We start from the raw sequence: 14,488 nt of genomic DNA, 5'->3' as shown, positions 1-14,488 counted from the left end.
TGCGATTGCTGCTGACTCACATTAGTTGTCTGGGCAGACCCCTCCCAATACATGCATGTGTACAAGTGTGCCTTTGCTTGCTTCCTCTTTTTTTTTTTTAAACTTCCTGTGCCGCCAAAGAGAAGAGAGGATGGCAGTAGGCAGAGTCAGTCAGGGCAAAATACTTGGCACTTCCCGACTCCCCGCGGGGAGGGGGAAATCCCCTGTTAGGGCAGCCACTCTTGTCCCCGCAAGGGATCTCACTGTGGGGAGCCAGAAATTAATGATCAAGGAATTCTAGCTACCAGGGTAAGGCACCATAGAACTGCAGCAAGCCAGGGAGGGATTTTTCAGGCAGCGTGATCCTAAGTTGAGACATCAAACAGCACTTATCTGTAGATGGGAAATTTAGTACCACTTTGTTCAGAAAAGATATGGATCGGAATACTTTACTATCTTACACTAGTTTTCACCCTAAGCCATTGAGAGATAATATTCCAACAGGCCAATTCCTACGTCTTTGGCGTCTTTGTTCCTTCAGAATGGATTTTATAAAACAATCTCATCTCATGACTATGCGATTTTTGGAAAGAGGATACCCTGCTCGGGTGGTGAAAAAAGCCTTTAAACGAGCATTATACTCGAATCGTGATTGGCTGTTTCTCCCCCCTTCGTGCTCGGATGAGGTGTCTTACAATTGTATACTCCCTTTTTCAACCATCAGTAAAACCACAGCATCCACAATCCGCAGACACTGGCATGCCCTTTCATTATCTAACCTCTTGCGGGGTTCCCTGCGTTTCACTTTTCGGAGGGGAAAAAACCTCCGCGATCAGCTGGTCCATGCATCTTTCACTAGCCTTGACAATTACTCCAGGATGGAGGACGGCCATGGCCCATGTGGACATTGTTTAATGTGCTCCCATACCAACGTGATGTCTGAGTTTGTTCACCCTAACACTGGCCGAGTTTTTCAACTTCGTATAAAATCTGATTGCACCACGAAAGGTGTAATATATGCTGTACAATGTCCGTGCCCCCTCTTGTATGTGGGTAAGACCACCCGTATGTTTAAGACCAGGATTATTGAACACTGCTCCAACATTCGTTTATCAAGAGTAGATGAACCATTGGTAAATCACTGGTCACAGCATAATCACACCATTGCTGAACTTTTTTACTCAGTACTGGAGGTGGTCCCCCGTCATCCAAGAGAGGGAGACTATCCTGGATTGCTGGGAAGAAAAGAGCAGAGATGGATATTTACTCTTGATACCATTAGCCCGAAAGGTTTAAATAAGAAAATCGAATGGCATTTATTTGGTTAAAAATATGCTTCCTTTGATTGGTTCAGGAATCTCGCGATGTTATCTGTTTGGCGCCAATTCTGCTCTTTAAAAGTTTGATTCCCTTTGAGGGAGCTCGCGCTCCTGGGTTTATCTGAAAGGTATGTACTGTACACATTCATCTTGATTGTATAACTATATATTGTTTTCAATTATGTAGCCTTAATATTTTGTGGTCCACCATTTATATCTGTTTACGTTGTAGATTTAAACATTATTGTGGTCCCTCCCGATGCAGCAACAAGTGAAACACGGACCGTGTCGGGGGACTCATATATAAAAAAAATATACCCTGCAATTTACATGGAGTTGCCGGTCACATTGATGAAAAATTACAATTAAATATTATTTGAACATTGAAGGTGGATCGTTGAAGCTTGTTCTTGCACTGCTGTCTGTAGAAACTTGTTTGTGTGCAAGGTTTGCTTCGTGGTTTGGATGGTTTATGCAATATTGTGCCCAAGTTTGGCACTAACATGGGTATTGTTCAGCTGTAGGTACCTGTCTCAGAGAGCTTATGCTTTAATTGTATCATGCTTTACTGCAATGGCCTTGGATGCAAGATTGGTGCTGTGGATACCAGCCATTGTGGCAAGGCATGGCAAGTAAAATCAAAGCATAAGGTGCCTGGGGTGGGCACCTACAGCTGAACAGTACACACTGGCACTGTACATCCTGACTTGGGCACAATCTCATATGCAAGACCGTTCTAGCAAGGTATGCCAAGTGAAATCAAAGGGGACGTTTTCTTGAACAGGCACCTACAGCCAAAAAGTTTGCACTCTTTTATACCCAAGTTTGGATGCAAAGTGCTAAAGTGTTTACTGTTCGGCTATAGGTGCCCATACCAGAGAGAATACACATTGGTTTCACTTGGCATGCCTTGCCCAAATGTTCTTGTATGTGAGACTGGGAGTGTGTATGCTGACTTGGGCACAATCTTGCATGCAATGCTATTTTGGTGACATTCCTTCCAACTTCCAGCAGCTGGCTTGTAGGAGATATCAGACGTTTTTACCACTGTATGCAACAAGAAAATGAATTCTCATCACAATATAGACACAGACCTGTATTCCAGCTAAAGAGTAGCAAATCACCTGGACCGAATGGTATGCATCCTAGAGTTCTGAAGGAACTCAAAAATGAAATTTCTGATCTATTAGTTAAAATTTGTAACCTATCATTAAAACCATCCATTGTACCTGAAGACTGGAGGGTGGCCAATGTAACCCCAATATTTAAAAAAGGCTCCAGGGGCGATCCGGGTAATTATAGACCAGTGAGCCTGACTTCAGTGCCGGGAAAAATAGTGGAAACTATTCTCAAGATCAAAATTGTAGAGCATATAGAAAAATATGATTTAATGGGACACAGTCAACATGGATTTACCCGAGGGAAGTCTTGCCTAACAAATCTTCATTTTTTTGAAGGGGTTAATAAACATGTGGATAAAGGTGAACCGGTAGATGTAGTGTATTTGGATTTTCAGAAGGCGTTTGACAAAGTCCCTCATGAGAGGCTTCTACGAAAACTAAAAAGTCATGGGATAGGAGGCGATGTCCTTTCGTGGATTACAAACTGGTTAAAAGACAGGAAACAGAGAGTAGGATTAAATGGTCAATATTCTCAGTAGAAAAGGGTAAACAGTGGAGTACCTCAGGGATCTGTATTGGGACCGGTGCTTTTCAATATATATATAAATGATCTGGAAAGGAATACGACGAGTGAGGTTATCAAATTTGCGGATGATACAAAATTATTCAGAGTAGTTAAATCACAGGCAGACTGTGATACATTGCAGGAGGACCTTGCAAGACTGGAAGATTGGGCATCCAAATGGCAGATGAAATTTAATGTGGACAAGTGCAAGGTGATGCACATAGGGAAAAATAACCCTTGATGTAGTTACATGATGTTAGGTTCCATGTTAGGAGCTACCACCCAGGAAAAAGAACGAGTAGATGTGACTCGGTTATTTACACTTTCGAATAATAGAAGGACTAGGGGGCATTCCATGAAGTTAGCAAGTAACACATTTAAGACTAATCGGAGAAATTTCTTTTTCACTCAACGCACAATAAAGCTCTGGAATTTGTTGCCAGAGGATGTGGTTCGTGCAGTTAGTGTAGCTGGGTTCAAAAAAGGTTTGGATAAGTTTTTGGAGGAGAAGTCCATTAATGGCTATTAATCAATTATACTTAGGGAATAGCCACTGCTATTAATTGCATCAGTAGCATGGGTTCTTCTTAGTGTTTGGGTAATTGCCAGGTTCTTGTGGCCTGGTTTTTGGCCTCTGTTGGAAACAGGATGCTGGGCTTGATGGACCCTTGGTCTGTCCCAGCATGGCAATTTCTTATGTTCTTATGGGATACAGAGGTGATAAACTTTGACCTGGAGAAGCAATTCATGGCTGAGCTATTTGTTCTGCCAGCAAGCTGTGTATCGAGGCCCCTCCAAGGTCTCACTGTCTTTTTCCATATAAACTAAGCTGTACGAAACACCTCCTCTGTACACCCCCTACAATACAACAAAAACCAAATTGGAGTGTTATAGCCTATATGGCTATCTCTGATGTCCGGTATTATAAATATGGGTACTCATCACTTTATCAGCTGTAACCGTTTTTATATAATTAGGTACCACTATAACATTATAGAACTGAGACTAGATCCTGGTCCGGGGGTGCCACACAGCAGAAGCAATGGCAAGTGAAACACCCCCCCCCCCCCCGAGGGAGAGGGTGGGGCCAGCACTGAAATAAAGAAACAAGCCCATCCGTCCTGCTGCTTGACTGTTCATGAGCTGTTTACATATGTATGTCAGGGCTTTTAAAAGCAGTAGGGAAGAGAGCGAGAAAGGGCAGCAACAGACTCATTAACACCTGAAGATGATGCCTGAATCTCCCTATGACCAGCAGATGACTTCAGCCTGCCTGAAGTCCCCCATGTAAAGAAAAGGTCCTGCCTGCTGCATCATGATCGAGACAACAGATTTCAACGTGTGCTGCCATCCCAGGGACGTCCTCCGTAAGCCACAATGTCTCCTTCAGATCTACAAACTGGACCTTTATAATGGTGAGAACTGATGGTAAGCTTTACAGTCATGGGGGCTGGTTAATTATATTTATTAATTAACATACTTGAAGCAAGATTAAGTTTCTGATATGTTTATGTTCATTGATGTTCCAGAGCTTTACTCAGTATAAGCCTATGCTGTGTTAAAGGCTGTAGAGATATGTATTACAAACTGGCTAAAAGACAGGAAACAGAGAGTAGGATTAAATGGACAATTTTCTCAGGAAGGGAGTGGGGAGTGGAGTGCCTCAGGGATCTGTATTGGGACCCTTACTGTTCAATATATTTATAAATGATCTGGAAAGAAATACGACGAGTGAGATAATCAAATTTGCAGATGATACAAAATTGTTCAGAGTAGTTAAATCACAAGCAGATTGTGATACATTGCAGGAAGACCTTGTGAGACTGGAAAATTGGGCATCCAAATGGCAGATGAAATTTAATGTGGATAAGTGCAAGGTGATGCATATAGGGAAAAATAACCCATGCTATAATTACACAATGTTGGGTTCCATATTAGGTGTTACAACCCAAGAAAGAGATCTAGGTGTCATAGTGGATAACACATTGAAATCGTTGGTTCAGTGTGCTGCGGCAGTCAAAAAAGCAAACAGAATGTTGGGAATTATTAGAAAGGGCATGATGAATAAAACGGAAAATGTCATAATGCCTCTGTATCGCTCCATGGTGACACCGCACCTTGAATACTGTGTACAATTCTAGTCGCCGCATCTTAAAAGAGATATAATTGCGATGGAGAATGTACAGAGAAGGGCGACCAAAATACGGGGAATGGAACAGCTCCCCTATGAGGAAAGACTAAAGAGGTTAGGACTTTTCAGCTTGGAGAAGAGACGGCTGAGGGGGGATATGATAGAGGTGTTTAAAATCATGAGAGGTCTAGAACGGGTAGATGTGAATCGGTTATTTACTCATAAGAACATAAGAACATAAGAAATTGCCATGCTGGGTCAGACCAAGGGTCCATCAAGCCCAGCATCCTGTTTCCAACAGAGGCCAAACCAGGCCACAAGAACCTGGCAATTACCCAAACACCTAGAAGATCCCATGCTACTGATGCAATTAATAGCAGTGACTATTCCCTAAGTAAACTTGATTAATAGCAGTTAATGGACTCTCTTCCAAGAACTTATCCAAACCTTTTTTGAACCCAGCTACACTAACTGCACTAACCACATCCTCTGGCAACAAATTCCAGAGATTTATTGTGCGTTGAGTGAAAAAGAATTTTCTCCGATTAGTCTTAAATGTGCTACTTGCTAACTTCATGGAATGCCCCCTAGTCCTTCTATTATTCGAAAGTGTAAATAACCGAGTCACATCTACTTGTTCAAGACCTCTCATGATCTTAAAGACCTCTATGATATCCCCCTCAGCCGTCTCTTCTCCAAGCTGAACAGCCCTAACCTCTTCAGCCTTTCCTCATAGGGGAGCTGTTCCATCCCCTTTATCATTTTGGTTGCCCTTCTCTGTACCTTCTCCATTGCAACTATATCTTTTTGAGATACGGCGACCAGAATTGTACACAGTATTCAAGGTGTGGTCTCACCATGGAGCGATATAGAGGCATTATGACATTTTCCGTTTTATTAACCATTCCCTTCCTAATAATTCCTAACATTTTATTTGCTTTTTTGACTGCTGCAGCACACTGAGCTGATGATTTCAATGTATTATCTACTATGACGCCTAGATCTCTTTCTTGGGTGGTAGCTCCTAATATGGAACCTAACATCGTGTAACTACAGCTAGGGTTATTTTTCCCTATATGCAACACCTTGCACTTGTCCACATTAAATTTCATCTGCCATTGGATGCCCAATCTTCCAGTCTTGCAAGGTCCTCCTGTAATGTATCACAGTCTGCTTGTGATTTAACTACTCTGAATAATTTTGTATCATCTGCAAATTTGATAACGTCACTCATCGTATTCCTTTCCAGATCATTGATATATATTGAAAAGCACCGGTCCAAGTACAGATCCCTGAGGCACTCCACTGTTTACCCTTTTCCACTGAGAAAATTGACCATTTAGTCCTACTCTCTGTTTCTGTCTTTTAACCAGTTTGTAATCCACGAAAGGACATCGCCTCCTATCCCATGACTTTTTAGTTTTCGTAGAAGCCTCTCATGAGGGACTTTGTCAAACGCCTTCTGAAAATCCAAATACACTACATCTACCGGTTCACCTTTATCCACATGTTTATTAACCCCTTCAAAAAAATGAAGCAGGTTTGTTAGGCAAGACTTCCCTTGGGTAAATCCATGTTGACTGTGTCCCATTAAATCATGTCTTTCTATATGCTCTACAATTTTGATCTTGAGGATAGTTTCCACTATTTTTCCCGGCACTGAAGTTAGGCTCACTGGTCTATAGTTACCCGGATCACCCCTGGAGCCTTTTTTAAATATTGGGGTTACATTGGCCACCCTCCAGTCTTCAGGTACAATGGATGATTTTAATGATAGGTTACACATTTTAACTAATAGGCCAGAAATTTCATTTTTGAGTTCCTTATTACCCTGGGATGCATACCATCCGGTCCAGGTGACTTGCTACTCTTTAGTTTGTCAATCTGGGCCTACTACATCTTCCAGGTTGACAGTGATTTCGTTCAGTTCGTCTGACTCATCACCCCTGAAAACCAACTCCGGAACTGGTATCTCCCCAACATCCTCACTAGTAAACACGGAAGCAAAGAATTAATTTAGTCTTTCTGCAATGGCCTTATCTTCCCTAAGAGCCCCTTTAACCCCTCGGTCATCTAATGGTCCAACCGACTCCCTCACAGATTTCTTGCTTTGGATATATTTTAAAAAGTTTTTATTATGAGTTTTTGCCTCTATGGCCAACTTCATTTCAAATTCTCTCTTCGCTTGTTTTATCAATGTTTTACACTTAACTTGACAATGCTTATGTTTTATCCTATTTTCTTCAGATGGATCTTTCTTCCAATTTTTGAAGGATGATTTTTTGGCTAAAATAGCCTCTTTCACCTCACCTTTTAACCATGACGGTAATCGTTTTGCCTTCCTTCCACCTTCTTAATGCGTGGAATACATATGGACTGCACCTCTAGGATTGTATTTTTAAACAATGTCCAAGCCTGTTGAACACTTTTAACCTTTGCAGCTGCACCTTTCAGTTTTTTTCTGACTATTTTCCTCATTTTCGGATAGTAGAAAGACTAGGGGGCATTCCATGAAGTTAGCATGTGGCACATTTAAAACTAATTGGAGAAAGTTCTTTTTTACTCAACGCACAATTAAACTCTGGAATTTGTTGCCAGAGGATGTCGTTAGTGCAGTTAGTGTAGCTGGGTTAAAAAAGGATTGGATAAGTTCTTGGAGGAGAAGTCCATTACCTACTATTAATTAAGTTGACTTAGAAAATAGCCACTGCTATTACTAGCAACGGTAACATGGAATAGACTTAGTTTTTGGGTACTTGCCAGGTTCTTATGGCCTAGATTGGCCACTGTTGGAAACAGGATGCTGGGCTAGATGGACCCTTGGTCTGACCCAGTATGGCATGTTCTTATGTGTTGTCTCATTCTAAGTGGTAAACACATTACAGGAAACCTACTAACCGACATGAAACTCATAATAAATATCGAAAAGACAGAAATAATCATCCTGGATAGAAAAAAGAAGCCATCACCCCCTCCACCGCTAAAAATGAAGAACCAAAAAACAGCCAATTTCACCTGTCACTCATGCTCGCAACTTAGGGATCATCGACAGTGAACTATCATTCAAGAACCTTAATTTTAGTAGTGATATGGAAGGATACCACAAACTACTAACACTAAGATGACTAAAACCTTTCCTAACCCCAGACGACTTTCTTCAAACTGGACTACTGCAACTCATTATTAATCGGTCTACCACTCTCCACTATCCACCCACTACAAATCTTACAAAATGCAGCCGCCAGAATCCTCACAGGAACAAAAAAACAAGAATATATCACCCCAACTCTGATATCACTACAATTGGCTCCCAATAAATTCCGAATAGAGTATAAAATACTGACCTTAATACACAAATTAATACACAAAGGACAAACTGACTGGTTAAACACAACGATAAGACTCCACACACCGCAACGAAACCGCTGCTCAACCTGGTTATTCACCAAAGCCTACCAAAACAACAAGTGACATCCCCCTCAACCTTATTATCCTGTAGCCCAAACCTTTTCTATATAACCACTTGCAACCCTGTGAAAATACATAACCAATATTGTTTATTCACAACCGGAATATGTACTATAATCCTTTACCTGCTCACTAACTTATTGTACTATCACGCTTATGTACAATAATACCTATGACCCTTATATGTACTTATGATTCTTATATGTACTTATAATACTTATACGTGCTTACAAATCTTGTATGTAATTTTAATACTTATATGTACTATAATGCCGTTACTTACTCACTAACTTTTATATAGCAACCTAAACCTGTATTTCTCTATCAGTCGAAACATGTAAATTATTGTGATGGCGAAACTGGACGGTATATAAAACTTGACAGACAAATAAACAAACAAACAAAGAAACCTGAAATGTCTGAAAATAAAGCAGTCTGATTCTGAGACAAACGGGTGTTCTTTCCTGGGCTTTTCATACGCATATAAGGTAATAAGTGTTAAATTTCTATAGCATGACCAGTAGCCCTCAGAGAGGGAAGGGGAGGGGAGGGAGAGCAGTCTCCTCCCAGCTAAGCCTACCCTGATATTGCTTACAGGCTCCCCTTACAGCAGTTTTCAAAGCACTTTTCTACATTAGTGCAGATTTTCAGGTTAACTCACATTTTTCCCTCTTGGTGTATTTTCATGGCATTAGTTTTCTGCATTGCACAGTACTGTAAGTTTCCTGCACATGAGTAAACTAAACCTAAAAGTTAGCAGTGATTTTAACTCATGGCTTGGAAGCCGGTTTTATTACTTGCTGAGTGCCTGGAAGAAACTTGAGTGCCGTTCAGCACTAGGGCCAGGTAGATTCAGACTGGCTAAAGCGGGGCTTGCATTTTCCATCTCTCTGTTCTGACCAGAGGAAGGCAAGACGCATATTAAGTTAGTGCAATTAAAAGCCATTATCGTATACAGTAGTTTTAATTGACGTTTCTTCCCGTCCCTATTCGGTAACTGAAACAGGTGAGAACAGATAAGCGGAAAGCACGCCGGGCGCACAGATGGCGGCAGAGAAGGCAATGCCGGGAGATGCGGAGCGGAGCCGGACCTGGGCTCCGCGGGGCGGTGGGGCTCGCTGAGAGGGGTCATGGAGATCTCTATCTGGGCACAGCTTGCGTTTTCCTGCCAGAAAAGGAGGTGGTGCTAGGACTGGGCCCCGGGAGGGCAGCTCCAGCCCGAGCCACGGCGCCCCAATCCCTGCCGCCACTCACCTGCCATCTTGTAGCCGCTACTGTCAGCCATTGAAAACCTCTGCCCCTTCCCCCTGTCACTGCGCCGGATGCGCAGAGAACGCCAACACTCACTTCCTTAGCAACGGACCCGTGCCCTAACACCGACTTCCTTAGCAACCAGCTTGTCCCTGCCATAGTGTTTCCTTAGCAACCAGCGCTTCCGGCCCGGGGCGAGCAGGGCGAGTCGCGCTGCGGTGGCTTCTGGGATAGACTTCGCGAGAGGCGATGGGCCCGCAGTGCCGGTGCCGGCTGCTGCTGTCGTGGCTGTGTCTGTGTCTGGCCACCGCGAGGGGGTGGGACCCTGCCGGTTATTTGCTGTACTGTCCCTGCATGGGTAAGAGCCTTTTTATGTAGCGCCCTGCCGGCAGTGCTCCTGCTCAGGGGCTCATTTCCCGCCGCCGCCGCCATCACTAAGCTTTTCTGTACTGTTTCCTGTTACTTCCCCCCCCCCCCTTTTCTTCTGCATTTGAGTTTATTGTTCCACTCGGTCTCATTATTACCTCGATTCCGTTACAGTTTGAAAAACATAACATCCTCAACATATCCACCTCCCTCAACCCAAATCATTCTAATTACCATAACTAAAACCATCCTAAAACTAATAATTTCTAAATCGAAATAACCAATACTGAATAGCCCCAGTCTAATAACTTAATATAAATTATCCAGCTGCCAAAGCAAACAATCTAGCTTTTAAACCCTAAAATACTTAGTATAATTCCTCTCTTCCAGTAAAGCAAAAATGAGCCTCCTTATCATCCCACCAGACTAGTCCAGAGCATGGATTTTCTCCTCTACCAACAAATGGAGACAGAGGAATTAGTTTTCCTGACACCAACTTATATAGGGAGCAGAACCACCTGTAGTACTTCAGTATTTCTATGTCTCTAGCATATGGTAGAGGTCCCACACCTATAGTCTGCAGTTCTGTGCACACATTTTTCTCAGGGTCAGTTAGGTTGTTTTAGGCTGCCCCCTGTTTGCGCAGGGATGAGTAGTGAGGTCAGTGGCCACTGTCTGGCTTGATCCTGCCAATTGAAGAGGTCTGAAAACCAGTATAGTGTTGGTTTCCCTCTTCCCCCATGCCTCCTTTTCTCTTTTGGGCTGTTTGGGGGCTTGTTTGAGCTCTCAAAGTAGTAGCTGCTGGTCAGAGGACCTAGGTAACTGAGAAGTATCTTTGTTTTTTTTTAAACAAGTAAAAATAAATAAATAAATCTCAAAGGAACAAAAAGAAGTCGACTGGGTGCTGCTTCTCCTGTGGTGCACGAGCAGTCAGAGGTATGATTGGAGCTTGACTTGGGGGATGAGAGGGTAAGGCACACACACACCTGTGTGGCTCATGCGGAATGCAGAAAATGCTCTGGGTGTGGAGGCCCATGTGGAAGTGCTTCTGTTTCAGGAGTTTGCTTGCACCGGTACTGGGGGAGAATGGGGCCATTCAACCCCACTCAGGGGTGAACTTGGTAGGCTGACTGCCTCTGGAGCAAGTCAAATGCAGGATCCAATGCAAGCCCTGCCCTGGAGGGAGGACACGTCCTCATTTAGGTTCCAATTCCTGCAACCACTGAGGAAGGAAGGAATCCTCGTACACCCTTATTTGGATGATTGGCTGATCAGGGCAAAATCCCCCAGAGAAAGTCTCCAGGTGACCAACAGAGTCAAACTCTACTGGAGAGCCTTGAGTGGGTGGTCAACACAAACAAGAGCTGTCTGCAGCCCTCCCAATCTCTAGAATACCTGGGAGTTCGGTTCGACACCAAACAAGACAAGGTCATCCTGACACCGACAAGGAGATCAAAACTGATGACCAGTTGCAAACCCTGTTGAGCGAGCTTCGTCCCACAGCAGGGTCTATTTCCAAGTACTCTGCCTCATGGCATCCACACTGGAAGTAGTGCCATGGGCAAGAGCTCACATGAGACCCCTACAGCGCTCCTACTGTCATGATGGAACCCGCTGTCCCAGAACTACACCGTTCGTCTCCAGCTCCCAGGACAAAGTTCGGACCCAACTACGCTGGTGGCAACAAGAAGGCCATCTGAGCCAGGGAGTGAGGCTGTCCTCACCGACCTGGGATCCTTTTCACCACGGACGCCGCCTACGAGGATGGGGGAGCACAGTGCTAGGAGGAGCTGACCGCCCAGGGCAATGGAACAAAGAAGAGTCTGGATGGAACATCAACGCCTAGAAGCTCGGGCAGTCAGACTAGCCTGCCTATGGTTCAGACACAGACTCCGAGACAAATTCAGAGTCATGTCGGACAACACCACAACAGTGGCCTACATCAACGTCAGGGAGGAACCAGAAGCCAACAGGTGTCTCTGGAAATAGACCCCCTTAATGATGTGGGCGGAAGCAAATCTTCGAGAGATCTCGGCCGCTCACATCGCGTGGAAAGACTACGTCACTGCGGATTACCTCAGCAGAGAAAGTCTAGACCCAGGAGAATGGAGACTGTCGACCACAGCCTTCCAGTTGATAGTCAACCATTGGGGAACACCAACCATGGACCCTCCTGGCAAAACGGTCAACCCCTAGTACCCAGCTTCTTCAGCCGCAGATGGGAACCTCAGTCCCAGGGAATCGATGCCCTGGTACAGACCTGGCCACAGGAAACTCTACTATATGCCTTCCCGCCGTGGCCCCTATTGGGCGCAATCATCCACAAGATAGAACACCACAGGGAACAGTACTTCTAGTGGCCCTGGACGACCAAGAAGGCCGTAGTACGTAGAAATGCAAAGGCTATTGACAGAGAGCCCTCTCTCGCTACCGCACACAGGGATCTGCTCCAACAAGGGCCGATCCTCCACGAGGACCCAGCTCGATTCTCTCTTACGGCCTGGCCATTGAGAGGACTCGCCTGAGGAAGAGTGGATACTCGGGGCAGTAATTGACACCCTGCTCCGAGCACGCAAGTTCTCCACACCCCTAACATACATAAGGATTTGGAGATTATTCGAAGCCTGGTGTGAGGACCGCGACATCATCCCACGGTTAGTCAAAATTCCCATGATTTTGGAATTCCTGCAGAATGGCCTACAGAAGGGATTGTCTCTCAACTCCATCAAGGTACAGGTGGCCGCATTGTCATGTTACGGAACCAAGAGTGAGGATGGTAGCCTAGCCTCTCACCCAGACTCTCCTGCTTCCTGAAAGGAGTCAAGCAGATCGACCACCCCTAAAGTGGCCGGTGCCTCTATGGAACCTCAACCTAGCCCTAGACTTCTTAGCAGGGAGCCTCCTTCAGACCTCTCTGCGGCCTGTCCCTCCGTCTATTAACATTGAAAACAGCCTTCCTAGTGGCAGTCTGTTCGGCCCGTCGTATCTCCGAGCTGCAAGCACTGTCCTGCCGGGAGCCGTTCCTCAGGACTCACTCCGGGAGCCATTTCAGTTACTCACGGTCCCGTCCTTCCTCCCCAAAGTGGTTTCTCACTTCCATCTCGCTACCATCGCCAGATGAACATAAGAATTCGGAAGAATCTCGCCGTCTGCGTCACCTTCAACGTCGGCAGACTCCTAGTCCGATACCTGGAAAGGTCGGAATCCGTACGAAAGACGGACCATATATTGGTCCTTCACAGCAAGGGGAAGCGGCCTCGCGGGCAACCATAGCGCGCTGGATCAAAGAAGTTATCAAGGCGGCCTTCGTAGAAGCAGGCAAGCCGCCACTTTTGCAAGCCCAGGCAGTGTCCTGGGCGGAAACCAAGATGCTGTCAACTCCCGAGATCTGACGGGCGGTGACATGGTCTTCCATTCACACTTTCTCTAGGTTCTACCACCTGGATGTCAGGCTCGGGAGGACATAGCATTTGCAAGGGCAGTACTAAGTGGGCCATGACAGCCTCCCACCCAGTTTGGGAGTAGCTTTTATACATCCATTGTTCCTGAGTCCATCTGCTACATGCTAGGAAATGGAGAAATTACTTACCTGATAATTTTGTTTTCCCTTAGTGTAGACAGATGGACTCAGATCGCACCCATGGCTGCCGTCATTCATGGAATTCTCAGGCGAATCCCCGAGAGCGAGATAATCACGGGTAAGCCATGCTTTCCTTCATCTAGGACACCCATCCTACCAGGTTGTCTATGTTTCTTGGTTGAGGGCACTGGCGGTCTCCAACTATAACCAATTCAACCAGTTCAAGTTAATCAAGTTAGCCAAGTTATTCAAGTTAATCAGTCACGCATATATCCACAATTGCTTTTCGAGGAGAATACTGAGAGGTGACTTCCTGCAGGGGTATATGTACTAGGTTCTGACGTCAGATTGAAATCTGACTCCGTCTCAAACTGCTATCAGGAGCACACTATACCCATTTGGTCCTGAGTCCATCTGTCTACACTAAGGAAAACAAAATTATCAGGTAATTTCTCCATTCTGACCTCTCCAGGTGCATGTTGGAGCAGCTCCCGAATAGAACACTGCTATAAATGAGAGTTCACCATTTGAGCAAGGAAATTACTTCCCAGACTCTACTCCTTCCTCTTGCCCATAATCTTAGGAGCAGAATTTGCAAGCAGCAACACAGAGACCCCCTAACACCACTCCCTCTGAGATAAGTCGCCAAGAACATTAGAGTTAGGTTTAATCATATTAATTAATTCTCCTTTCTCTGAATTTGCTACA

The 14,488-nt window shown here is 44.7% G+C and overlaps 2 protein-coding genes across 2 annotated transcripts in view; one reads left to right on the top strand and one right to left on the bottom strand.

Moving 5' to 3' along the window:
• LOC115082263 (kinesin-like protein KIF3B) overlaps positions 1-9,906 on the bottom strand; it is a 38,705-nt gene extending 28,799 nt beyond the window's left edge. The window contains exon 1 of the mRNA XM_029586509.1: positions 9,838-9,906. The gene's annotated coding sequence lies outside the window, so the exon portion shown is untranslated. The remainder of the gene's footprint in view (positions 1-9,837) is intronic.
• The window catches only part of LOC115082262 (GDP-fucose protein O-fucosyltransferase 1-like), a 52,850-nt gene that overhangs the window by 7,300 nt on the left and 31,062 nt on the right, over positions 1-14,488 (top strand). The window contains exon 2 of the mRNA XM_029586508.1: positions 10,007-10,192. Within this exon, the coding sequence (XP_029442368.1) occupies positions 10,007-10,192 (186 nt within the window). The remainder of the gene's footprint in view (positions 1-10,006; positions 10,193-14,488) is intronic.

This window comes from Rhinatrema bivittatum, unplaced genomic scaffold (genome assembly GCF_901001135.1).
Source record: "Rhinatrema bivittatum unplaced genomic scaffold, aRhiBiv1.1, whole genome shotgun sequence".
NCBI lineage: Eukaryota > Metazoa > Chordata > Amphibia > Gymnophiona > Rhinatrematidae > Rhinatrema > Rhinatrema bivittatum.
This window is presented reverse-complemented; position numbering and strand designations above follow the sequence as displayed.